Source organism: Hippoglossus hippoglossus, chromosome 4, assembly GCF_009819705.1.
Source record: "Hippoglossus hippoglossus isolate fHipHip1 chromosome 4, fHipHip1.pri, whole genome shotgun sequence".
In the NCBI taxonomy this organism is placed as follows: domain Eukaryota; kingdom Metazoa; phylum Chordata; class Actinopteri; order Pleuronectiformes; family Pleuronectidae; genus Hippoglossus; species Hippoglossus hippoglossus.
Genome location: NC_047154.1, coordinates 14,469,140 through 14,494,484, shown reverse-complemented (window position 1 = coordinate 14,494,484; position 25,345 = coordinate 14,469,140). Strand labels below are relative to the sequence as shown.

The window sequence follows — 25,345 nt, the reverse complement described above, 5'->3', positions numbered from 1 at the left end:
TTCTTCCTCTGTGCTGGTTTAACTGGCTTTAACTGGTCCTGGCCAAGGAATTGTTGGGGACACAACCACTGGGAAAAAATGTTATTTGACATTGTAAGTGGATTTTGTTGAGCCACTGGTTCCCAGTCTTTGTAATAAGCTAAGAGAGCGGTGTCAATATTCTCATTTAACTCAAGAACACTAATGACTATATTTAGATAAACTTGTCCCCAGTTCAATCCACAAATCCTCATGTAGCACCAGCCACGCTCTTCAGTCCCGCCCACTGGGAAATCCCCGACCACTAAAAGGTGAAGGAGCAAAGAAGCAAGAAATCAGCAGCACTACCTGAGCTCCATACATCAGAGCATGGGCAGAAACCAGCAGGGAGGTTGATTCTTCCACTGGGGACAGTTTCAGGGCCGCACGGCCTGACTAATAGGCTGGAGGGCTAAGTGCATTAACCCACATGTTGACACTTGGCTGGAAACACTAGAGTGATAGGGGAGAGTGTGGAGGCTGCAGGGAATCACATGTGCTCCTGACATGTGGAGCTGCAATAAACATACATATGCATGCATGGGAGAAACACACAGGCGTGTACACACAGACACACACACACACACTGAGGATGTACTGCTGTGTCTGCTTGGTTTATTTGTGATGTACTTCTTGAAGATAATATGACTCAAATAAACAGAGAGAGAGAGCTACTCATGCGTGCTTCAACCAACCAGTCAGAGAGCAGCCACAACACAACTGCATGTGCAGGGGTGTGTGTGTGAGTGTGACAAATAGAGCAACCCCCATTAGGATGTGAAGACTGAGGAAGAGCCACAGACACAACACAACCACACAGTCAGATACAGAAATGCTGGTTCACACACACACACACACACAGACACACACAGGGAGGCAGGTCCTGTCGGGGGAAACAGTAACGGCAAACTGAAAACAGAGAAACGTCCTCGACACCTGTGCAGACGGGAGAGATGAGGAGTTTGATATCCACAGTGACACTGTCCTAAATAAAGGTTTAGTGTTTGAACGTGCTGTTGTTCCTTCTGAGCTTTAAAGTTACTCTGTGAACAAAGCTTAGTTGCACTGAATTGGTTTGGTTTACTGACCGGCTTTTCATATATAAATGACGTATAATACGTTGTAGGTTCTTGTCGGGTGGGGGGGCTACAACTTGTTTCCATCATTGTTGTCCTTGATCCAGATGTAGACAGGGTTTCCATGTAAGTAAGTAAGCTTCAGTAAGCTTCCACATTTAAGTCATTCCTTGTTTACTGTTCGCTCTATAGCTCTGAGCAACACATCAGTGAAAACTGTTCCTTATTCAGGAACATTGTGAACTTCCAAAAAGCTCAGATATAACTTAACTACTTTTCATATTTATTGTTGTTGTTAGTACGTAACTAGCCCTTTTTTTGTGTGTTTCTAAAGACTACTGACAGGACGAGAGCACTTAAGGGGCCAATCAGATTTCAGCTAGGGCCAGTTTCCCCCCTGGCCCCACCCCTGGACCAGCCCCTGCTTTAGGGGTAAAGCACTGAGACTAAAACATAAAACAATAAGCAGATCCCTCCTCTGCTCCATGAAGAGAAGTATGCATGTGTAAGGTAGAGTCTGACTTTATAAGCTTCATTAGGTCATTAACGTTACAGCACATTCAAAACTTCAGGCTGAAAGAAAGAAAAGAAAGAAAGAAAAAAGCCTCTTTAGCCTTTTGCTCCCTAAAGCAAGTAGATGGAAAAAAGAGAATGAAAGAGAAATCTCCTTGATCTCTGTAGGCAACTTAAATCCTCACTGTAGCTGCAGCCAAAAAACAAATTAAAAAGACCCGAGTGTTTAACAGGCGCAACGCTGCTCTGAGACGAGATGGAGGTTCTCTCATTCGCAATTATTTGTACCTCTGTTCTCCACTGTTCGGAGCAAACACACACACACACACACACACACGATGATTCTTTGATTAATTGATCATGGTCATAATAAAAATTGTATCTCACTCGTGTGACGGCAGTAAAACGCTGCTGGATGTTTGTTATTTCAAAGATGCTTCTTACATCCATGGTTGGATAACGTCTCATCAGCAGCAGCCACACAACATGAGGCAAATGCTGGAATTCAGACTGAGGGGGAGAAAAAGGTCCCATGAAGATTTATCTTGAAAAGCACTAAAAAACATGTCTTAATATGTACATTTGTGTGTGTGTGGGGGGAATGTGTGTGTGTACCCTGCAGTGCAGATACGATTGTGTAACTGCTAGAGGGATTTTGTCTTCTGTCTTTATGTACACTGGGTATTCTAGGGACAGAAACATCTTAACAACTGCTTACAGGTAAATTTGTGTTAAAAAAAAGAAAAAAAAAGTTGTAACTAGTGGCTTGTTAAGGATGAATAAGTAATGTTTTTGTGTGTTTATGTGTTTCTACAGAGTTTTAATCTCTTGACAACAAATCTTGGTTGTTTTGTCCCTGTCAAATGTCAAGTGTGTGATTTTAATGCCTTTCTTCAACCCAATTCCCCTCAGATGGGATAATGAATTTAACTTGACTTGGTTATAAATGTAATCGTGTTGACAACCACGAATCACAATGTTTGCAGTTTGTGTTTAACCAGGAGAACTTTGGTGTCTGTCATTCACCACCACTCCCTCCACTTATATAATATCTCTACCATCAACATAACAAAAACATAAAGCTGTGAATATGTTGGACCCACTCCGTCATATTCACTGTCTAATAAACCATCAACTCTGCAGCTATTAACAACAGTAAATTATTAATTTAGTTTCAGATCAGTTCTCCAACCGGTCCAATCGGCCAAGAGGATTTTTACAAGCCGACAACTTTAGTGTAATTCTAATCAATAAATCAAACCTGATTTATACATATCTATAAAGCACAAACAGATTTATTACAGTCATTCATTACGACCAGTGTGAGAAGAAATATTGAGATGCAGTAAAAGTAGCAAGGCACAAAATAAAAATACTGTACTTAGAGTAAGAGTAGTAGTCATTAGATGAATGAAGGGGGCCTGTCACAATGGTTTATATCATATCAGATTATTATTTCTAATGATTTACTGTGTAAGAAGCAGCTCTTTAGAGCTGGAGCTGGTGGGTGGAGCTAATTTGAACAATCCTGTATACTTACTGTATATGAGCATCACATTTTATGAGCTAATCCCCCTTTTGAACGACTGTCAAAATAACTACTGACTAAACGTAGTTTCTGTCACTTGTTTGACCTACGATTCCTCCATTAAAGGTACCTTATTGAAAAAGCTGTACCAAATTATGGGACGTTAAATTTACAACTTTGCACAGAGTTGCCAAACTATTTTCAGATGGCCCCGTGGGAAAACGTCTTCGGGAAAGAATGTGTTCAGGTTTACTGAGGCAGATGTTAGCAGGGAACCCAAAGGAGACGTTTCTGCTGAATATATGAACTCACACTGAACACACCACAGACTCTGGAGTGTATGTGGGAAACTACCACACAACTGGGTAACAGTCTCGTTCAGTTAATGGGGTAATACAGCTATAATGAACATGGGAAGCTGCCCCGCTGGTGAAGTCATGTCCCGCACGTTGAGCTGAAAAGCAGAGCTGCAGCGTCACAGCCTGAGCTTCACTGAAGGCCTGAGAATGGAGGCGCAAACAGCTGTGATTAAACTGAGCGATGATGATCCTGCGCAGTGACACAACCTCATTTGGTCTCCCGGTGGCCTGCATACCTCGGCTTCCAGCAGGCAAAATACCCCCCAGGGATCCCAAAATACACGGCGGGCCAGGCCTGGGCCCAGTCAACCAGTCAGCCTGCACGCCGTGCAGCGGGGCGGGGAGAGGGGCGAGAGGAAGGGCCAGGGGCAGAGCTGCAAGCCCGGGCAAGCCAGTCAGCTCCACAGGCCTCAGACTTAACAACACGGGAGGAATGTTAACCTGTGAGAAGCAGCTTCTTCCCTGTGGAAAATAGTCTTAAATCACTGACGGCCTGTGGACATCAGGCTAAAATAAAGAGGAAGAGAATATATCAGATGTATAGATTTCCCAGAGTCACATGTGATGGCCGTGTGATTTAATTTTGGTGGCCGACTGCCTTTATTTAGCCGACTCACATCACTTCTAAATGGGTAGAGGGCTGTTAACTTAGATTCATGGCTTGATCAGGCCATCAGGGTCATGGAGGTCATTGGGTGCGCACACTGTCAGAGCAGGAGTGACACACAGCGGCCACAGGAAGTCACTGCATCAGTTTATTTCTACAAAGGCAGAGGCAGAGGGCGCTGTTCGGTGTTTGAGTTGATGTGGAAAGGTCAAGAAACAGCTCCTGCATCCAGTTCTCACAATTATTATTCAGTCAAACGAAGAAGACGTTCATTTACTCTGGAGTCTGTTTACTTTGTTGTGATCTCTCTCACACACACACACACACACACAGGTTAAGCGACAGACTGAGAGGTTACACTCATTTAATGAGAACAAAACCTTCCTCTTGCACAAATGTTCACTGGGTCTGTCTCCAGCTCCTCCCAAATGCAGGGATGGAAGAAACGTACTTCTTCAGCTTCATCAGCCTCAAGCGACATCATCAAACTACATCATCACCGGACGAACATTTACAGAATCAGCCACCGAACCATACAGACTCTTAGACAACGAACAGGACTGAGCACGATGGAAACAGGTGGAGGGATGAAATAAATCTAATATCACAACATCCAAAACTGTTGACAATGAATCTTTCAAAATCTTAAACCAGCAGATGAATAAATTTAAGTGTAATTTGTAATGACAGTTTGTTTAAGAGAAACAAGTGGTAACACTTCACTTTAACATTCAAAGGCATATCAACATCTCACAGGAGGTTTATACACATTATAACTCAGCTGCAAACAGATACGACATTTTATAAATGTATTTTTATTCAACTGTGAGTCCCCCACACGAGTGGAAGCTGATGTATTGACAGACAATATCATCAAGTTGTAATAGTGCAAAATAGATCTTAAAGCACGCTTCAAATGTCTGTATCTGCTCACACTGTGTAATAAACCTTTCATTAAACATGTATATTAACAAATTATAAACACTCAACAGGGGAGTTAGAGTAAAGTGTCACCAAACTGTTTCAGGTCAGAAATCAGGTTGTTAAACTGTGGATATCCAGGGTGACGTGCACTGGATGGTGGACGGTTCATAAACTCTATAATATACAATGTGCTACACACGTTTTATGGGAAATATGTTTGACAGACAATGACTGACTTTAGTCCCACCACGTGAGAAAGTGCAGGCGGAGACGAGCGGGAGGCCGAGCTGATGAGGGACTAAATGAATTAAGGCTCAGTCTCGGCTGTCTGGGTATTCAGATTGTGTTGCGAGTATCACGTTACCGCGATTCATGTTCTGTCCTGTTTTTAAAAAAATGAATACTGACGCTGCAAACCAGTTCCTGCATCTACATCTTTCTTTCATCCGCCTGCTAAGAGGAAGAATTTCAGTTTTAAGTGCAAACTTTTCAGTCCTTCAGCCTGAGCTGCTTCTGGCTCTGAACGCTACTGATCTGCATCACACGTACAGACACTAGAGGCGGTGGAGATCTACAGACCCATGTTGTAAAAACACGGGAGAGCGCAGGACTAAAAAGAGTTCAGGACTGTCTGCGGTCATCATCTGAGTCGGGGGAAGATTCTGATGAAGAGGATCATGCTGATGAAGGTGAAGGAGACCAGGATGAGCATCAGCCACAGCAGCCAGTTCACAGACTTCTTGGTGTGCTGCTCAAGTCGCTCCGACTCCGTCTTCAGCTTCTCAAAGTTAAGGTCCGCCTGGCGCATGGACTGACTCAGAGTCTGGGAAAGAAAGAAAGAAATGATAACTCAGATCAATTCTTCTGCACAATGTGGATTCAAAGGCTGATTGTGAATATTAATTGTCTTATACTGCCAACTAGTGGACAGAGTCAGCAGAGACATGCGTCATTCGGAGGGGAAAAAGTTAAGGGAAAAATAAATAATAAAAAAAATGTATTTCTGCAGTTACCTGGTTGTCCTGTTTGATGATGTTCTGTGCAGCCATGGTGTTGTTCTTCAGATTCCGGGCCAGGTTGAGCATGTCCTCGGCCAGTTTCTCCTGCAGGTTGTGGTGATGCTGCAGGACGGCGTCCAGCTCTGCAGCCGACTGGCGCTCATCCAGAGGAAGACCCCTGCACAGCGAGGGATGGTCTTATTAACAGCTTTGAATTTGTGAAAGTATGTAACAGTGAATAGTGACAAATGAACCTAAACATTTTTGGAGGAGATCAGTTGATGTAAGACTAATGTACTGTATCAATAATTATAAGAAATCATATTTAAAGCTCTACCTTCTGTTTCGTAAGTCCGTCTCTGATGTTCCTAGAGAGAGGAGAGAGGTACAGAGATTTACCTCCATGTTTAATTTGTTTAAAAAAAAACAGTTACTATTCTTCAGTAAAGATACTGAATCAAACTGAATAATTCTTACCTTTGCCTGATGAAACCTGTGATGACACCAAAGAGAAACATTTATGAGTTAATCATTGAAAACAACTTTTGAAACAATCGTCTTCACAGCTGCTTTGATGTTAAAGGAAACTCAGACAGTCGTCGTACCGTGCCCAGCAGCTCGTTCCTCATCTCTCCCGTACACCGGGCCTTTGTCTGGATGTGGACAGTTTTAGTGGCAGGCATCCTCTCATTGGCTATCGTCGGTGTCCGCCCGGGAGCAAGGAACTGATTGGCTAAAGCTTTTTCTGTTGGTGAAGACTGTGAAGAAGAACAGGAAAAACACACATCAGGAAGCTGCTCCAAAAGATGGAATGGAAAATCAAGAGACCAGTAAAAGAAATCTGAGGAGGAATCAGAAATTGTTTTGATCTAGATTTAACATTATACAAATGACTAGGAACAATTGATTAAAGCTCCTACAAACATTTAAAGTCACATCAGATGTATAATTTCAAAAAGGGAAATAAAGACTTTTTACAATATGGCCACTGACCAGTTTCTCAGCCTCCAGGAGTCCCTTCAGGAAGTCGACCTTTCTGGAGTAATCAGTCAGGACTTCTGCTGTGGGTTTGCTGCATGGAGGAATAATTGGTTTCTGTATTAACTTACTTCGTTAATATTCACCATGTAAAAAAAAACTATCAAGAGCAGTGACAGAAGTACTTCCTTCAAAAATCATTGGAAATTTGATAAAAAATAAGTGATGTGCGTCTATCAGAAGATTTGTGGTTTGCAAGTCGAGTTGCTTTGCAAAGACACTGAAGGTGAAAGTAAACATTTGAGTTAAATGTGTAACAAGTGAGCATGAATAAAAACATTAGGTCACATGAGACGGTGATGTTACCTCAGGCTTTTCCTCAGAGCCACCAGCATCTCCTCCAGAGCACCAACATACTGCAGGACAGCAAAGACACTTAGTTATTTTAAACAGTTGATGATACTTTAAAATACACAAGACAAGATTATCATCTTTAAGTGCATTTGTCAAGACACTGACATGTGAATGTGAATCCTGTTTATAAAGCTCCTCTAAACAATCTGCAACCTCACGAGTGTTTCACACAGAAACATGGCTGCTGCGATGAACTCTGATCTGTGACATCACATTTATCTGACATGTTAATAATGAATAAAACAAAGATGAGGTCTAATGTTTCTACTAGAATCAGTGTTCAATGTTAATGTGTGTGTTTCTATAAACAGTGTTTAAACGTCTGTAGCTGGACTGTGGTGTTTCTCTGTCTGTGACGAGCAGCTCGACACCAAACTGTCCCTCACACAGAATAACAACTGTCACTCAGTGAACACAGCAGCTCCACTTCACATGTGAATATATGAATGTAAGTGTCCATGTCTGACAGTGAAGGTGAAACCTCCCTGTTCTGCTGCTCGCTCAGTGACGACGTGGCTGACGAGCAGCAGCAGCAGCTCCTGGCAAACAGCGTCAGAGGCGTTAGCATGAAGCTAATGGCGGTTTGACCTCATGTCCCCCGGCTTCGTGTACTCTTACCTTCTCCAGCCTCCATTCCTCCTCCCCTCGCTTCTCGGAGGCGATGGATTCACAGCGGGACAACAGCCGGATGAAATTTATCTCCAGTCTGGAAGCCATGTTTGGAGCCGACTCACCGTCGCAGCGTTGTGACGTCACACCCTCCGATGGTTGTTTACTCGTTATAAAAAAAACGAGTTAACGCAGAGAAATAACGTGAATGTGAATTTCTGCGGCCTTAAGTCTGTATTTGTGACATTTAACACGATTTAACAATGTGTTTAAGTGAGGTTTGAATTTTAAATAATGTTTTTATTCTTATTAATGTCCAATTTCTAAATATATTTTCATGCAACTATAAAACATTTTTCTTGTGTCTGACTGGTGCTGTTATAAATAAACCTATTGCCTTATTGATCACAGCTGTTTGTCTTCATCTAAACTCATACACTTTATCGCTTGTGAAATGTTCCACAGAAATAAGTTTTAACCCAAATTGACTTTACAATAAACAATATTGTTCATTAAGTTCTGGTTTGTATTGTGCACATTCACCTGCCTCACACAACAAGGTGCAATGTGTCGGTGAACACAACACATTTGAGGGTTGGTATCTCATCTTGACAGTTACCCATTTATTTATTAAAATATTGAACTTTTTTAACTGTCAGGTTAAGACACAGCTTTACTTTTCCTCCGAGACGACCTCGGGTTTATCGACAGTCGATCCTGCAGCTTCACTGGAAACAGGCGTCAAACTCATTCTGTCATCAAAACCCAACCACAGATCAGTTCATATAAACCTGACCGGTTCTACACGAGCTGTGAAGGGACTAACACAATAAGCTTTTTATTGGATGATGAATTTAGACACATTAGCAAAGACTTTATCGCTGTGGTCATTTAAATAATTGTATGTCTTTAAGAGTTCTATTAAATTAATATTGTCTTTTAATATTTGTGATTCCTTAATGTTTGCATTGCTCATGATTTTATGACCAGTCTGTTTTATTCTGTTGCCTGTGTAAAGCACTTTGTAACTCAGATTTTCAAAAGTGCTCTATAAATAAAGTTATCATTATTACCTGTGATTCCTCTGGACCTGATGAATGAATGTGGGTGAAAAACGTTTTGTTTTTGTAATTAAGAAAGAAAACTATATATATATATAGGCAGCAAGGCACAGGCTTCAGCAACTATATAATGTGTTTTCGCAATTTCTTTTGATTCTGAATTCCTGTTAAAGTTATTCTCAACTAAAGAAACAACAGTCTGTGTTCCTATCAGACTGTATCTAAAGGCGGGTGGCAAGTCTCCAGTTCCTCCCACTGTCCAGAAATGAAGCCAAAATATCCCAGAAATGAACGCTACCATCTTGAGCATTTGAAGCCGGAGTCTGCAAAGTCGCGATCAGGGGATGGGATCACGGTCCCGTGGATAGACACACTCAACCAATCGGAAGTCAGTATCAACTGTCAAACATGACAGTCATCTAATAACTAATTAAAACCAAACTTATTGGAAAAATAAACACTTGAATAGTAAACCGGTGTGATAAGAACTAGCTAAATGACAGAATCCATCGATGAGAAAAATAAATTTGACATGTACATTCACTTTTTAGTTTGGTCGGTGTCCCACCCACTAACATGGAGAAGGCAGGATTTATGCCTATACTAATGATAGCCACCAGGTGATGATTGAGGTGCTACGCCTTCACTTTTGGGGCAAAGTCATGTCGGCCATCTTTATATAGTCTTTAGTTACTATATACAGACAATTATCTGTGTGTGTGTGTGTGTGTGTGTGTAAAGTGTTACATTTTTCCAAAATTAACAATGAAGAGATTTACCTGCCTGAAGGTAAATGCCCAAAATATATGGTGAAATTATTTTTGAATATATTTGTGTTCATCTACTTACTCACCTCTTATTATTAGTCAACAATATTGGTGTAAATAGTTTCAGTGCTTCCTGGAGAAGACCAATTAATGGAGTTTTCTCAATGACCTCTCATGTTTCATATTTTGCATTAAAATGTCCATAACCTGAAAATTCTTTACTTTTCTTTATCTTCGACATTTAAAAACATGTTATGTATCCGAAATCAACACTTGAGAAACTTGGGCGACTGTCCCCGATGGAATCACACAGCAGCAGCAGACGTTACAAGCATCAGGTTCTGTATTGTCACGTTAATACTAATAACATTCAGTCCCAACCATGCACTCTGTTACACATTACACATCTTCCTCAGGATCCAGACAAACTAGCAGACATCATTCGACAGCAGTCAGAGAGGAACATTAGTATTACATTTCAGACAGAGTTGAAATGTTCTTCAGCAGAACCTGCTCATCACGGGACTGTCCACAGCTGAGGGGAAGCCAAGAAGTTCATTATAGAAAAGGGTCGGGGGAGTTTCAAGGAGTTCTTGGAGCTTTTAAGACATTGTGGCACGGCTGTTGCATAATGGCCAATGTTGCGTTTGTGGTTTTTTGTCGTCTCAAAAAAAAAACAAGGGGGAGAAAAGTGGCGTGTGCTGCTCCCGTTTTCCCTTTGCTATGTGAAGGTGATGACTTCTTGACACTTGTATCGGTGTTGTGCTGTGCGGCAGGTACAAAGGTGGAGGCGGACATCACTGTTGTGTTTGGAACAACAGTCACACTGTGCATGTTGAGGTCCTTGTTTCGAACATGTCTGTCTTGCATTGGTTCAGTACAATAAACACAAAACTGTGAGACAAAGGAACCCTCTCTTTATCCCAGGTAACCCCCCCCCCCCCCCCCGCCCTCCGTCTATGAGTACTTTTCCATAACAATGACATGAGCAATGAGTTTCTTGTTCAAATTACTGTACATTATCAAGGCACTAGCTAACATTTCAGCGAGCATGCATTGCTCAATAGGAGAACTAAGAAATGAAAAGTGCGACTGGAACCGCTATTATTTCCTCGAAATAGCACAAATGTGTTTGAAGAAAAACAACAAAAAAAGTAGAAAGAAGAGGCTACAAATAAAACCCAGCCTGTGTTGGAGCTGAATTCACTGAGAGTAACCGTAAAATATGAAAAAAGATAGAAAAGGTGCTTGGCAACATCTTGTCCAGTTATTTTTTTACTGTCATAAAGGACAAAAAGACTTTAAACACATGAACAGTTCCTTGATTAGTTTCCCTCTGACAACAGAAACTGGAACATAGTCTCACTCCTGCTCATCTTTGTACAGCCACTGTGGCGAATGAAAATGAGTTTCATCGTGTTCAATGTTTCTCTTCCTCTGTGTGATTTTTACAATCCCATCATTATCATCTGTGGCACGACATTTCTATTTATTACCTTTCTTCTACTCTGAGGTTGTTACACTAATCCTCCTCACTTCTCCATCTTTAGTCACACATCCTCCTCCGTGTACGGTTCATCGGGGTCAGAAAATCGCCTCTGGCCCTTCGGGGCTTGTGTCTTGTGGTGCTGGTGCGGAGGAGAAGGTTTCACCAAGGAGACGGTGGAGGAGGAAGTGGAGGGAGGGCAGGAGGAGAAGTGTAACAACAAGTCACACTGTGTGTTGTCGATGTACAGGGACTGAGTGCTGTCTTTGCGGCGGCCCGGCTGCTCCCTCCTTCTGTGTTTGAATGCTCGATTCCCAGGAGGAGTGCAATTTGGACTTGAGGCCGCAGAGTGGGCGTGGATGCCTGGTGGGAGTTTTACCGTGGCTGGGATGACGGGGTTGCGGCGTTGCAGCGGGTGCCTGTTGGATGTGTCGGAGGTTGAAGAAGCGCAGCTGGATATAGAGGAGGTGGAGTTAGCAGGGGTGAGGTTTGGTAGAGAGTGGCGTCCGCCAAGGACTTTAGGTCGCTGGGCCAGGTCAGGTTTAGGTGGACAGTTTGGCTTGTGTCTCCTCAGCTGGAGGCCACCTTGTCCTGGAAGAGAGGGAAGAAAGAGAGGAGAGTAGGAGAAATGTTTTCATCAAAGATTTACATAGGCAACACGAGAGGCTGAGGACAAAGGGAAGATCATGCAACCATGTTATCTACCAAAAATTATGGTCAAACATTTGATTTGAGTTGAGCTAGATGTTCAATTAATGAATTTGGAGAGAGTTTGAGCATGCACCCTTGAGCATGCCACACATGCATTTACATGCATACATACTCTTAACATGCACACAAACAAACACACAAACACGGTTGCTGTTCATCCAACCTGCTTTGTTACAGAGCAGACGTCAACGCCCAATCACCATCACTGGTCCAGACCTGCACCATAAAACACAGGAAGGGCCCAACCCAGTGGCCCCCATGGTCTGGTCAGAAACCCGCAGGTGAGTGAGAGAAACAGGTAGAAGGAAAGAGTCCACACTGTACCTTACTACTGACCTTCAGGCTCGGAGCTGTGGGCGGAGGAGCGCTGCTGCTCGTCCAAAAGACTCTCGGAGCTCAGCGAGGCCTCGGAGTCCAGGTTCTCCTGGTCTGAACCGGGCTGCTCCATCTCCGGCAGTCGACAGGCCAGATCATCTCTGCACAGGAACAGAAGGAGGACATCAGAGAAGTGAGATGCTGCACCCCACTGAACACAGAGGTAGTGATTAAGAGGATTTCTTTACTTCTCCTGTTTGATGGACTTGATTCGTTCCACCAGGTTCTGTTCAGCCTCAGTGTCTGAGTCAAGAGGCTCGTTCTCAGGAACCACGCTGAGATCAGAACTGACCTTCTCATGCACCTGCAGAAGACAGAACATCACACACTCAAACCTCAACTCAACATGTCCTCTACGTATTATCATTTATGCACTGAATATAAGAATTATAACAAATGGTTTCGATCCAAATCTGAAACCAATTCCAAGATTTGTTAGTGAGAAATGCAAGAGCAGGGTGGATGGTGCCTCTAGTTTTCATGCATAATTCTTGTAGCACTTCTGTGAAAAACAATAATATAAAAGGGAGCAAAACAAATGCAGTGATAAAAAAATAAGCTAATAAACACATCCACCCTTTCAGTGTTGATGTGAGGGGTTTGAGGGACACATCACCACAACCCACACAGGTCTACCCACTCAACAGCCAGCTACCGATTGGTTAGAGGTTTGAGGTTTTCTTTCAGTAAACATTTTTTATAAGATATGAACATAACACGAGACAAATATCAAGTTAGGTCACTCTCTTCCATAGAGAGTAATTATAACACCAACCCAGAGCCATCTCTCTCCCCTCACAGACAGAACAAGAACGATGCATATCCTTCACATCACAAGCAGGAGATCTAAACCGGACTAATGCAACATGCAAACTGCTACCAGTTAGTAAGGAAGAGTAAAAAGGATTAAGGAAAGAAAAAAAAAAAAAAGAGCCAGAGCATCAAACGCCACCCACATCTGACATGCCATGCACAGGTGCTTCTACATGGCACACTACAACACACTACGACTAGTAAATCTACTGAACCAGGAGAACTCAGTGATACATACCACCACTCCTTTGTAAGGAGCTGAGAACCTGAGAGGTAAATGCCAGTAGTGCTAAAGAGAGACAAGGAACATCGGCCATGTTACCCATGTAACTGAAGAACAACAGCTTCTGACACTGGGGTTGTTGTATCATCTTAGAATAGTGGATTTTACAATAATTCACAAGTGACTTTTTAAATGTTTTATATTCCTTCTTCTTCATCCAGGTTTGAGGTAAAGCAATGGGGTTTTTTTTGGGAGAGAAAACTGAACAGAGGTGATCCGGAGCGAGGCAGGATTCTGTTCCTCACCGTGTTCTGTCTTTTGAGTTTGAGCTGGTTAACAGCCAGAGCCTCAGCGTACTCCAGCTGCTCGATCTCCTCCATCTTCTCGTTGTAGAGTCTGATCTGCTCATTGATGAGCATCTCTAAACACCTGCACAGGGAGGAGAGTACATGAGGAGTTTGCATGCCAATCAACAGGCGTGTACAGTTAATGAGAACAGGTACAAGCAAAGAAAAGTATTACCAGATTAAAAAATAAGAGCAGATTTAGCAATTTCTGCTGTCATGGCAGTCTTACGTGGTGGTTTTGGCGACGTCCTTCATGCTAAGAAGCGGGTCAGCGCTGTCCGGACAGCGCAGGATACACGGGGCAAAGACTATGGCCAACGAGTTTGGAGACATGCGGTTGTGAGGCTCCTCTTTACAAACCCTACAAGAGAAGTCATCAGATATTAGAATTTATTTATGTACATATGATCCATATTCTGACTTCACTACAGAGGTAAATTAAATAGTACATAGCAATACATAATATATCCACCACCTAAGAAAAATAATCTAGTGAGTACGATGTTTTGATTCCATCGGTTTTGATAATGAAAATATGTAGGAGTCATATCAAAATATACAAAAGGCCACAATGAGAGAATCCCAACCTGACGAGGTGGAAGACGAGTCTCTCCAGCGTGTTAAAGTTTGCAGTGGGCAGCTCCTCCAGCAGGTTGTAGATGGCTTGAAGCTGCTCCTGCTTCTCTGGCAGTTCTACAGGAAGGAGAAAATGCATAATTAATCACATTCAATAATTATTATTATTTTTTTAATGTGTTTATTTCCTTATCCCTCATGTGTGATATTAACCCTTTTCACCTTTTTTTCAGCCTCATCTAATTACTAACCATTAAAAATAAGAAACGGTCATAAATCATTTTAACTACAGCCCAGCAGCAGATAAAGGAGCGACTACTGTCTTGTGTAAAATGCTGCCCCCTGGTGGGGAATAGCCTCCTCACCCACTGCATGTAGAAAGTCATTGTAATGTGTGAAGGTCATGAGTGGGTCTGGCAGCTCCCTCAGCCACTGTTTGACCAGGCCCGTCACTGTGTGGATGGGGTAGTCTTCAAGGCAGACCAGGTGGGGGTCTAAACACACAAACAACATCACATCAATAAATAAGACCCACGATAGAGTTTGTACCTGCATGTTATGTCCGTTAATCATTGTTAATCAACATGTCAGTTAATCATTAGTGAACTGTAAACACTGTATGTAAGGTTTCTAACCAGTCTCCAGCCGCTGGTGCAGCTCTTTCATCCTGTTGGCAGAACCAGATTTACGGTAGATGCCCTCAGTGTAGAGGCCGTTCATCTCCACATGCTCCAGCATCGTCTCCAGCACCATGGGAACTGGGTTTTTTTCGCTGACGAGGCGACACACGCGCACGCCGAAGTGCAGACCACTGGAGTCTTCGTCAAGCTGTGAATCAGACAGGTTTGAACAGTCAGTAAGTCGAAAGGGTTTGATACAATCATCTTAAGAATACAAAAATACAGCTGAGTCTTTTGGAACAGAGGCTGTTGTCAATCTGTGTTTTCTAGAATAAAAACTTACCTTTTTGGCACAGAAGGTGGAGCAGTCAGTGACTATTTTGAAGATGCACTTCTTGTGGCACACCATTTTGCAATCTGTAAGACAAGATTTAGTAAGGGACAGAAATGAATAAAGGGACTTAAATCACGCATTGGTGCAACATTTTGTAATTTCAACACTAATGAGGAAAAGGAAAGAGTTTTGTTTCATTGTGAACTCACAGCTGCACATGTAGGCCTTCTCCATGCCCCAGATATAAGAACTACACTGGTCACACGACTGCATAATGTTGACCTGATAGTTGACGAAAACATGATCCAGGGGACTCTCCATCTACAACACAGACAGACACTCAATTAGAAATCTTAATCTATGTTGAATTTAAACAACTGAATTCCAAAGTCTGCACACTTACACTTTTATCTTTTTTCCTCCTCTTCTTTCGAGCTTTAGCAGGCTGAAGAACAAACAGAGGTGTGAATATGATGCATTTTCACGTTTGGACAAATTATTGTGTCAGATAATAAATCTCAGTGTTTCACCTTTGCAGGTTCGGCCTCCTCTTTCTTCATCTCTCCCCTGATGAATCCGTCCAGCACCGACTGGAACAAGTTGACCACGAGCTGGACTTCTCCTTTCTGCTTGTCGCCCGCGAGGAGGACCACTTTGTTCTGGTAGCCCGTCATCAGACCTTTGTAGCCGATGGTGGGTTTCTGGTGAAGTTTATGGGACAGGAGAGAAAATGAGGAAGAGGAGAGACTATTGATGAAGAGCGTGGATCAGTTTGTATTATGTGTGTGTTGTGTGCCTGCAGACCGACTTACTGTGAGGGAATACATGGCTTTGATATTCTCTCTGAACTGCATGGTGGCTGCTACAAAGATGGCCTCCGTGGCCGACAGCGACTTCCCGCGGGAGCGGAAATCGTTGACCTAAAGAGAAACACAAACAAAACATTTATTTGTGGGAAAATAAGTTAAAAGTATTTCCTACAACAGGTAAAACTCTTGTATTTCATTTACCTGATTGCCCAGAAACTCATCGAGGTGCCGCAGCTCGTTTGCGTTGGTGATCTCCCGGTCCAGGGAGGCGTTCCACTGCTCAGAGACCCGCGTGGCGCGACTGATCTTTATGGAGGGGTTGCGGCCAATGCTTTTACTGGAACGGTCGCCATGTGACTGAGATACAGACCGAGATGAATGTCCAGATGATGGGGCTGAAAAGGAGAATTCGACGACATGAAAAAAAGGCCTTTAGAATCGTAAGTGGACCACTTCTCCACCTCACTTCTCTCAGACTTCTAATGCAGAATGTACAACTATGCGAAAGTACGACTGATGAAACCAAACCCAAAGTAAAGTTATCTTTTTATTAGTGAGCATTACCCTGCACGGGTCAGTGTTTTCTCAGATAGCAAACGTCAGGATAAGTTAAGATCCGGGAATAATAAATGATAATACACCCGTGTTTTCCTTCAGTGATCACGAGGTGAGCTGCAGCATGCAAGCAGTTCTTGTGCTTAACATTGATCTCAGAATTACCACAATATCTTAATTCTTGATGATGAAATTTATACAGTTTGATATTAAGTATACAGCAGAAATACTTTCCTATCAGCTTTGGGCAAGTGTTACCCAGAAAAACTAAATTAAATGAATATATAAAATGTTCCCTCCTCCTGCAAATCCTTACGTTATTATACACCTTGATAAAGTAATCCTATGACCACACGTGTTTTATTTACCTTCCACTCCTGTTGGCTTTTCACTGAGAATCTGAGCGAGTGTCAGCTCTCCGTTGTCTGGAGTCTGGGCTTCTTTGTGGGGTCGTTTTTTCAAAATCTTGCTGAAGAAACCACCTGACCTGCAGAGCACAGACACACGAGAAGCTCGAAAGAATATTCATAAGGCAGCAAATTTAGTCATCAGGAATTTCTGTTGTGAAATCAACCCAAGGAGCTCAGGACAGTTTGGTTACACGTACGTTTTTCCCATGGATGTGATTCAAACACACATGGATATAAGAGCAAAGTGATAATCATTCAAAGTGTTTTCCTAACAACTTATCTTCACAGATACTATAAACACAGCTGCCTCGCAGACGCAGTGAACTGTGCTCCACTCATCTCACCTCTTCAAACAAATGCATCAGGCAGAATTCCAGCTTATTCCACTTCAAGCCTGTGTCTACAGTGTAAGCCGGTTCAGCGTATTGCAGCGTGTTACCTGTCTGGTGTGGACGGGATGGAGTGGGCCGAGTCTTGGTAACCAGATGCATCTTGTTGCTTCCTTCTGATAGAGGTTCCTCTTGATCCATCACTGTCTAAGGGGGAAATCAACTGCAGGACAGAAAACAAAAGTATGAAATTAAGACTGGTTTAATAAAGGAGGAAGTATGTGTAATGTTAGTATAGAGTTTAACAATTTCTAATGGTCAAAAGTGCATATCTGAACTTATGAAACCAAGACATTCGCATTAAAATAGATGAACAAATCAAATACCTCTCTGGCTGATATAGCACCAGCTCCTTCAGAGCCTGGAGACAAACTGTCAACTGATGACGAGAAAGTTTCACTGCTGCAGACGGACAAAGAAATATAGATGAGACACAAATATGGAAAGATATCTACAACTGAGAGGTTTCTTACATAAGCAAATATTTTACTTTCCATCTCTTATCAATGATATTTTGATATTATCTGAGTGTGTTAACAGCAGAACTGGAGTTCTTGCAGTTTAAAGGATAAGGCTGGTGATATTCTTTATTTTTACTATAGTAAATTTAAAATCACACAGTGTTCTGTGTTTTAATACTTTATTGACAACAATAGAGGTAGAGGAGGTTTATAAATCTTTGGCTAAACAGACCATAGTTATTATCAGGATCAATTAATTGCGCTGGGATTTATATTAAAAAAAAGATAAATTTAGAATATCACCAGGCTTCCAACATAAAAGTAGATCGGAGAATATGACAATGACAGAAGACGTACAGGGGTTTTCTCCTCCTCTCCTCCCGGTTGTGAAGTGGAAGAGTGCTGGTGCTCTCAGGGTATTCTCCCTCACTCCTCCTCCCCTTCCACTTCTCTGGCTTCTCCTTGATCGCCCCAGGACGACGTTGCAGGTTCACCGCCCCCCCATTGTCCCCAAGGCCGTTTCTCTCAGAAACAGTGTCAGCGGGCCGCAGGGAAAGGGAAGACGGACGAACAGGACCAGAAGCAGGAGGAGAAGAAGATTTTGCCTCCTTCTTCCCTCCTTTCTCTTCTTTCACCTTCCAGGCCACAAATGTGTACGGGTCCAGCTCCTTGCTATCTGAACGTTCTTTTAGCTTGGAGGTGTCCTGGCTTTTGCTCTTCGGCGGGGATGTTTTGTCCTTGTCGGTGGGTGAGGAGAGGGAGGAGGAGGCGGCTCGATCGGTCTCTCTCTGGTTGTGTTCCAGCCCTCGTCGTCTCCTCTGCTCTCTCTTCTCCTGGCTCCGGGACGACTGGCCCTTGTGAAGAGGTGGAGCTCGTATTCTGTCTTGTTCAACGTTGGAAGATGTGGAGGTAGTGCTGTGAGACTGTTTATCTAACACCTGACTTGGAGATATAAGTGCGTTGGGAGTGACCCCATCAGAGGGCAGAACAGGTTCTGAGTCTAGCTGTCCTTGGGTTTGGTTCTCCTCATCCTCCTCTTTCTCATCCAGCTGGGGTCCAGCCTCAGCCAGGGTACCGTTGGACTCCAAACTTGATTCCCCATCCTCATCCTCCAGCTCCTCATCCTTGTCCAGTTCCTCCTCGTCTGTATGTGAGTTTGATTTACCCTCCTCCTGGAGAGAGAGGTTGTCATCCAGCATCTCCTCCGTGACCAGCTCTATATCAGGATCCTCTCTTGTTTGAGGCTCTCGCCCCATTTGTTTCTCCTCTTCGCTCTTTTTCTGTGCTTCCTGGGCTTTCTTAGCTGTCTCTTCTTCCTCTGCTCTTCTCGCTTCCTCCTCTTCCTCTTTTCTCCTTGCTTCTTCTTCTACCATTCTCCTCCTTGCCTCCTCCTCCTCCTCCGCTTTTCTCCTCGCCTCTTCCTCCTCTTCCCTCCTCCTTCTTTCCTCTTCTTCTGCCCTCCTCTGAGCTTCTTTTTCCTCATCCTCCTTTTTCTGTTTCTCCTGACGAATGGAGTGACACCTGTAAGAACACAAAACATGTTAACATGTCTATCAGGGATCTGGCAAAGTTGTTCAGGATGAAACTTTATATATTTCTATATAGACACCGACATTGTCACTGAGTGTTTGTGTGTGTTCTTACCTCCTGCGGGCTGAATGGCCTCTGACCAGGGCTTGTATCTTGGTGGCGCCCTGTCTTTGGCGGCCGTATTCTAATCTCTGTCTGTGTCCTCTCCACAAAGCCTGGATGGAAGTGGCTGCACGTCGCCTTTGCTCCTCTTTACAGTACCTGCGCCATGAACGCTAAGAGAGAAGAGATGGAATACAAGGAATGTACTTTTATTCTCTACAAATGTTAAGAAAGGAAAAACCCAGATCTGAATTAATATACTGTCATTACAGCTCAATAATAAATGTTGCATCTGTGTTTACCTGGATCAAGATGGCTGCCTGTCTCATGTCCAAAAACTCTTTCCTCTGCAGACGAGCTCTGAACCAGCGCTGAAGGAAGAGGATCTTACGCATCACATCCTTGTGTAGCGTGTCCTGCAGCTGCTGTCGCTCCAGCTCTTTCAAGAACACCTGCACAGAGACAAACGCAACAAACATTTAGATGAAGGACATACAGAATGGTAGAGAAACTAATGCAGCCATGGGGTTAGTGATAGGGTTTAGTGGCGTACCTTGGTTTTGCCTATCTGATACGTGGTGGGGTCCAGGCCCATCTTCTTGCCAAGCAGCACTGAGATATCCTCTTTACAGGGAGTCGCCTTCTTTGGCAGCAAAACTCTGAAATGCTCAATGAACTCCTGCAGGGACAAGAAAAAAAATAGAGATGTTTATCTCCAGATAAAAAAATAAAAAATATGCAAAAGCAGTAAAAAAGTGCCTAACTTTTATTTTGACAGTGACTTATTGTGTGTTTGTGGTACTGTACCAGGCTGTAGTTTCCACTACACACCATCAAAACACTATATCTTCTGTGCTTGGTGTGACATTATAAATAGATTGTGATTATCAAGTGAAATTTTCCTAAGAGAGGAGTAACTTTGCAGTACCTGGAATGTGTACTTGGCTCCGTAGCCTGACCTCCTGATACGAACGGTTTCCAGCATTCCTGTGTATCGCAGCTGCTGAACCACCAAGGCCTCGTCCAGATACATCTCCTTCTGCTCATATGTAAGGACACACAAAGCACATTTGGTTATGCTCTTACCATTTAGATACCCAGATAAAAAAATTAAACAATGCTCATTTTCACCATACCTGTGAATTGTGCTCAAGTCCTGTGTTATTTTCATACTTAAGGTTTTTATTTTACCTTTTTCTTTCATTTTGCAACAGACTTGTGTATAAAGGGTTAGATAATATATAAATGTAGACTTAACATTTCATCTTGCAATGCACCATAAACTGATAAAGAAAATTTCAGGATTTGAACAGAGGATATTTAAGATCAAATGATAAGACAGAGTCTCACCTTCTCCGCATTGGAGCGGATGCAGCGAATGAAGAAAGGTTCGGCTTTGTTCAGAGTCTCCAGGAGTTTGGTCAGAGAAGTCTAAAGGAAACAGAAAAGAGTTTTCATGAATCATCAGGGCGACTGTTTGGAGGGAGTGTTTGTGTACAATGAGAATATTTATAAAACAAATAATGACGATACTGATTGGTTGACGTGTTATACCTGGAACTGGGCACTGATGCTCGGGGGCTTCTTCTTCTTGTGCAGGTGCAGCAGAGACTTGGTTGTGCGATCGTGCAGCGTCAGACTCACAATGAACTTCAGAGACCGAGAATCCAGCAAACTCTGCACAGCATGAATTCAAGAGTGAATTGATTTTCTACATGCATTCAGTTATTATGATTCTATCAAAATGAGGGCAAACTAATGAAATTCACCAGAATGCTTTATATGACTAGAGCAGCATTTTCTTTTTATTTGTCCCTAATCTCTGATCTTACTAAACTCAGGTTTACCTTGGGGATGACCTGCTTCTGTTTGGTGCTCTTGTTCTTCCTGTAGAAAAGATGACAAAAAAAAAATCACAGTGTGAGTTAGATGGAGTGAAGTGTTCAAAGCTGAGGCAGGGGGATGGAAAAGAGAAGCTGGTTTAGTGTGAGAAAGTGGGTTAGTAGGGACGGGCGACTTCATCATGCGCTGTCAGTCAGTGATAAATCGAGGCTGGAACCTGGAAGAAGGATGAATGACGGGCAGAGGCAAGGCACAAACGAGTGATGGAACATGATGATGGAGGAGAGGATGATGGGATGACAAAATCTAAACAAACATCATAATCACCATACAGACAGCCATGCACTCTTGCTTTCACTAACACATACAGAGCCAGGAATTTATGTTCATGTTGCTAAGTGTCAGACTGCAGGAACTTGTAAACTCTAACATGCTGCGAAGGCCGCTGGCACATATTTTCACAAGATGCTCCAAAAGACCTCACATGCCTGCAGACGTCTGATGATGTTCATGCAGCAGTTAACAAAGTGATGTATTCAAGGCGTTTCGGCTACAGCCTTCAAGAACACTAGACACTATCTACAAACGGAGCCACTCATGTAATGTTTGCTACTGGAGCAGGAGAGTGTTTGGTGTGACGATCACATGAGACGTTAGTGTTCCATTCAGAGAAGTGGTTGTAAACATGACAGCTACAACTATGCATGGCAGGTTGAGTTAAACTAATTAAACAAAACCTGAAAATACAATAAAATACATCAAAGATAGTCGATGTTGTGTTTGTAATAATAAATCTAACAGGGGCATGTTCTGCCTGAGCCTGAGCCCGACTAGACTGGACTGATCTGGAGAAGAGCTGATGCCGCGTCTGTCTGCAGACTCACTGGAGGACGTGTCGCGGGAAGCGGAGACGACCCCAGGACTGCAGCAGCTTGCGCGGGTCCTCGCCGTCCAGCTGCAAGTTCTTAATGGAGCTGATGATCTCCGCATGCATGTCTCTGATCACACCGCAACCACACACACCAAGTGTGGAGAGGGAAGGGAGAGGGGAGGAGGGAGGAGGGAGGGGGAAATTAGGAGAAAGATTTGAAAAGCCGACAAAAGGAGGAAGGAAAGGGAGAAAAACACCCATGAAGCGGGGGAGTGATAGAACATCACTGTTAGCACACCTTAGAAGAAAACACACCACTGCAAAAACCCAAAAGAGGAACTCACGTAGCAGGATAGTTGGGGGTCTGATATCAAGAGAAACTTTAGCTTTCACTCTTTCTTCATCCGTGAAGAATAACCCACAAAGCATAATAACACACTGTTTGTGTACGTGGAAACCACAAGACCACCCAACCATGCTGCCATATCCCTTTTAAAAACACACACACACACACACACACACACACTCGCACACAAAGAGTCACTGGGGCATGTTGGGTCGTATTCACGCCCATATCCCTGCCACTGTGGTAGTTAACATGCAGAGCTTAGATGACGTTCAGTGTGGTCGGCCAACTGTTTCCATGCTGGGGCTGTTACTGGTTGTGTGACTGTAAGTTGTTACTGGTGAGGTTGTTTTTTTTTTTAATTCATGGTCCTTTAATAGAGCTGGTGTTACACTGGTCACTGAGTCTGATGAGGTTAATATGGGGGACTTTTTCCATGTCCCAGAGCTTGTCCATGCAATGCTTTTCCATACTTACCATGAATAACCATAAAGACAGAGGAGGCGAGGCAGCGAAGGAAATGGGCAACATATACAGTACGTGAGTCACAGTGAATCTGACTTCTACTGCTCAGTTATTGCAGATCTGGAACAGACTGGATGATTCAATTATGTGCTTAAAGGTTAAACAATCACTTGAGGTATCAGTCCTCAAAATCATAACCCAGCAGTTTCAGATCTGGAAGCAGGAGGTAGAAAAGTCGAGGTTCAGAGGACCCACTGATCCAAAAATATTCCCCATGGGTTTTCTCCCTCCTGAGAAGGCTCTTCTAATTTACTTTGTCTATTTGGCTTGGGTTCCCTGTACGCCTATGAATACACGTGTGTTTCCAGCGGTCTGTAGATGATGTAAGTAATCTGGGTGGCTAATCAGAGAAGGCCAGTACAAACACCTTCCTGTGCACTATAGCCGGAATAACAAGCGTGAGGAAGGAGAGAGCGAGCTAGAGAAAAGACGGAGATTACAGTGAAGGTAGAGAGAGAATTCAAGGTAAAATCTTTGCTGTACTCTGTTATACTGCTGTACTGAATTTCCAATAAGGAAACAGATCCATATATATATTAAACAGCTATAAATTAAGATTCAGATTTTTTTTTTTTTTTCTTTTTTTAAATGGGAGAAAACTCAGAGAATGAAGGAAACCTGTATCTTTTACCCAAAACAGAGCACATTTCCTTCCTGCCAAGCCTCATGTCTTCAATCCTTTTCCCTTGTCCACCAAATTCACTTACTTCTTACTCTCATAGCTAGCAAAGATGTCTTCAAAGGCCTCTAGAGTGCGCTCCTCTGAGGGATCAAAGTAGAAATCGAGCATAGAAGCTCGTCTGTGGAGGGGAGAGGAGAGAACCGCACACACTGGGGTCACCAAAGGGTGGAGAGGACGTTGGTGACTTAAATGAGGTGAGAGAAGATTTGTCTTTCAGGGTGATGCTAAAAACTGCGTTTTTGTGGATTCAGCCCAAATGAGATTTAATAATTCAGATAAACAGCTGCAGAAGACCTCGGACGTTATTCTTCATCATCTCATCCAGCACCAAAGACATGAGGAGGTCCACAGTTCACCAACCATTTTAAACATTTCCTTCACCATCAACAAGGACCATCAAACTGGGAATGTAATCAGTGTGTGTTTCATGACAGTGAGGGGTAACAAAGACATTGAACACAAAATGAACAGGACAGTCTGCTCCACCTCCCAAAGATCTATAGATGACCGACTCCTCCAAAGGAAACAGACCTGATAGTTAGAAAACCAAAACCAAGAAGATCAAGTGAGACACGTTTCATATTCAGTTATGTACATTACTTACTTGTACAGTCTTTCTATTGGGGCATTGGAACGCTGAAGCTCTCCTAAAGGAGTTCTGGAGACTGGACGGACAACACCTGAAACATAACACAGAATAACAAGTGAAACAGTGTATTTATCATAAGCAGGCTCTCTGGCACCATAAAGGTTGATCAGAGGCACATGACTGCAGCAGTTTTTGTTGTTTTCTTTTTTTCTCTTAATTTAATCTGGCTAATCCACATAAAAAGGCTCCTACGTCAATGGGCTGTGTCTGAGAGCACAAAAATAGTCTGGAGGATTGAGAATTGCAGCGAAAATGTCAAAATCTCCTAAAGCCTCACGTTTCTGAACTCTGAACATATTCCTCTGGGTGCTGACCACAGCAGACAGCAGAGAAACTGCAGCAGTCAGGAGGTTTGTTATAAAATGCAGTAGTGGTCTGAGGACACAGCTATGATATGAAACTTTTTGAATACTAGAAAGTAAAACTGATAAACTAAATCTATGTTGCATAGAGAAATTAATTCTTCAATGATTGAAGTTTTAAGTTATTCTCAGATGGAATGTGTATGCTGCCAATAACAAGAGGCAAAAATACTATAATTGAATTTGACCCATGACCGGGTGACAGTGGTACACTGATAACGTACCGGATGTTTTGGCAGCCCAGGAACGGCCAGCCTCATTGAAACCAGCGAGGCCTCTGATGGTGGCGCGCAGGATGCCCCAGCGAAACATGGCAACCGGGTCCATGCCGATGAGCTGCCGAACGTAGGCACGATCACTGCTCCGCAACAACGCCACAATGTCAGGACGCATGTGGTCTGTGTTCTTCTCCCGGAAATCCTGGTGACGTCAAAGATAGAGCAAATTACACCATCAACACACAAATTCACAACCA

The 25,345-nt window shown here is 43.0% G+C and overlaps 2 protein-coding genes across 10 annotated transcripts in view; both read right to left on the bottom strand.

The window, feature by feature from the left end:
* Positions 1–4,356: 4,356 nt before the first annotated feature.
* use1 (unconventional SNARE in the ER 1 homolog (S. cerevisiae)) lies at positions 4,357–8,180 on the bottom strand. Its single transcript, XM_034583641.1, has 8 exons — positions 8,034–8,180; positions 7,368–7,417; positions 7,017–7,095; positions 6,629–6,781; positions 6,501–6,516; positions 6,361–6,391; positions 6,039–6,201; positions 4,357–5,848 (listed from the first exon to the last, which is right to left on the bottom strand). Exons 1-8 carry the CDS (start codon positions 8,130–8,132, stop codon positions 5,666–5,668), a joined length of 774 nt encoding a protein of 257 aa, XP_034439532.1. The 5' UTR covers positions 8,133–8,180; the 3' UTR covers positions 4,357–5,665.
* A 1,993-nt stretch (positions 8,181–10,173) lies between these two features.
* The window catches only part of LOC117760046 (unconventional myosin-IXb), a 55,845-nt gene continuing 40,673 nt past the window's right edge, over positions 10,174–25,345 (bottom strand). Inside the window, exons 15-45 of one of the 9 annotated variants that reach the window (XM_034582752.1) lie at positions 25,095–25,290; positions 24,464–24,539; positions 23,885–23,977; positions 22,320–22,433; positions 21,441–21,480; positions 21,148–21,270; positions 20,944–21,024; positions 20,522–20,632; positions 20,147–20,272; positions 19,896–20,045; positions 19,606–19,766; positions 18,319–19,482; positions 17,827–17,902; positions 17,551–17,663; positions 17,070–17,188; positions 16,348–16,541; positions 16,150–16,257; positions 15,868–16,038; positions 15,741–15,782; positions 15,547–15,658; positions 15,347–15,420; positions 15,019–15,211; positions 14,749–14,877; positions 14,395–14,500; positions 14,037–14,168; positions 13,766–13,889; positions 13,476–13,526; positions 12,613–12,728; positions 12,386–12,525; positions 12,213–12,265; positions 11,706–11,929 (exon numbers count right to left, since the gene is read on the bottom strand). In XM_034582752.1, the coding sequence (XP_034438643.1) occupies positions 12,252–12,265; positions 12,386–12,525; positions 12,613–12,728; positions 13,476–13,526; positions 13,766–13,889; positions 14,037–14,168; positions 14,395–14,500; positions 14,749–14,877; positions 15,019–15,211; positions 15,347–15,420; positions 15,547–15,658; positions 15,741–15,782; positions 15,868–16,038; positions 16,150–16,257; positions 16,348–16,541; positions 17,070–17,188; positions 17,551–17,663; positions 17,827–17,902; positions 18,319–19,482; positions 19,606–19,766; positions 19,896–20,045; positions 20,147–20,272; positions 20,522–20,632; positions 20,944–21,024; positions 21,148–21,270; positions 21,441–21,480; positions 22,320–22,433; positions 23,885–23,977; positions 24,464–24,539; positions 25,095–25,290 (4,449 nt within the window). In that variant the 3' untranslated portion in view covers positions 11,706–11,929; positions 12,213–12,251. Of the gene's footprint in view, positions 11,930–12,212; positions 12,266–12,373; positions 12,526–12,612; positions 12,729–13,475; positions 13,527–13,765; positions 13,890–14,036; positions 14,169–14,394; positions 14,501–14,748; positions 14,878–15,018; positions 15,212–15,346; positions 15,421–15,546; positions 15,659–15,740; positions 15,783–15,867; positions 16,039–16,149; positions 16,258–16,347; positions 16,542–17,069; positions 17,189–17,550; positions 17,664–17,826; positions 17,903–18,318; positions 19,483–19,605; positions 19,767–19,895; positions 20,046–20,146; positions 20,273–20,521; positions 20,633–20,943; positions 21,025–21,147; positions 21,271–21,440; positions 21,481–22,319; positions 22,434–23,884; positions 23,978–24,463; positions 24,540–25,094; positions 25,291–25,345 lie in introns of all 9 variants that reach the window. The other 8 variants (XR_004613604.1, XM_034582746.1, XM_034582753.1 and 5 more) reach the window with 8 other exon arrangements.

What these genes read in the sequence shown, in the direction of transcription:
- use1 (XM_034583641.1), bottom strand. Translation starts at nt 8,132, where the DNA reads ATGGCTTCCAGACTGGAGATAAATTTCATCCGGCTGTTGTCCCGCTGT. An exon ending in ACGGACTTACGAAACAGAAG is followed by an intron (nt 6,202 to 6,360) that starts GTAGAGCTTTAA and finishes CTCGCTGTGCAG; the next exon opens with GGGTCTTCCTCTGGATGAGC. An exon ending in TCATCAAACAGGACAACCAG is followed by an intron (nt 5,849 to 6,038) that starts GTAACTGCAGAA and finishes TTTCTTTCCCAG; the next exon opens with ACTCTGAGTCAGTCCATGCG.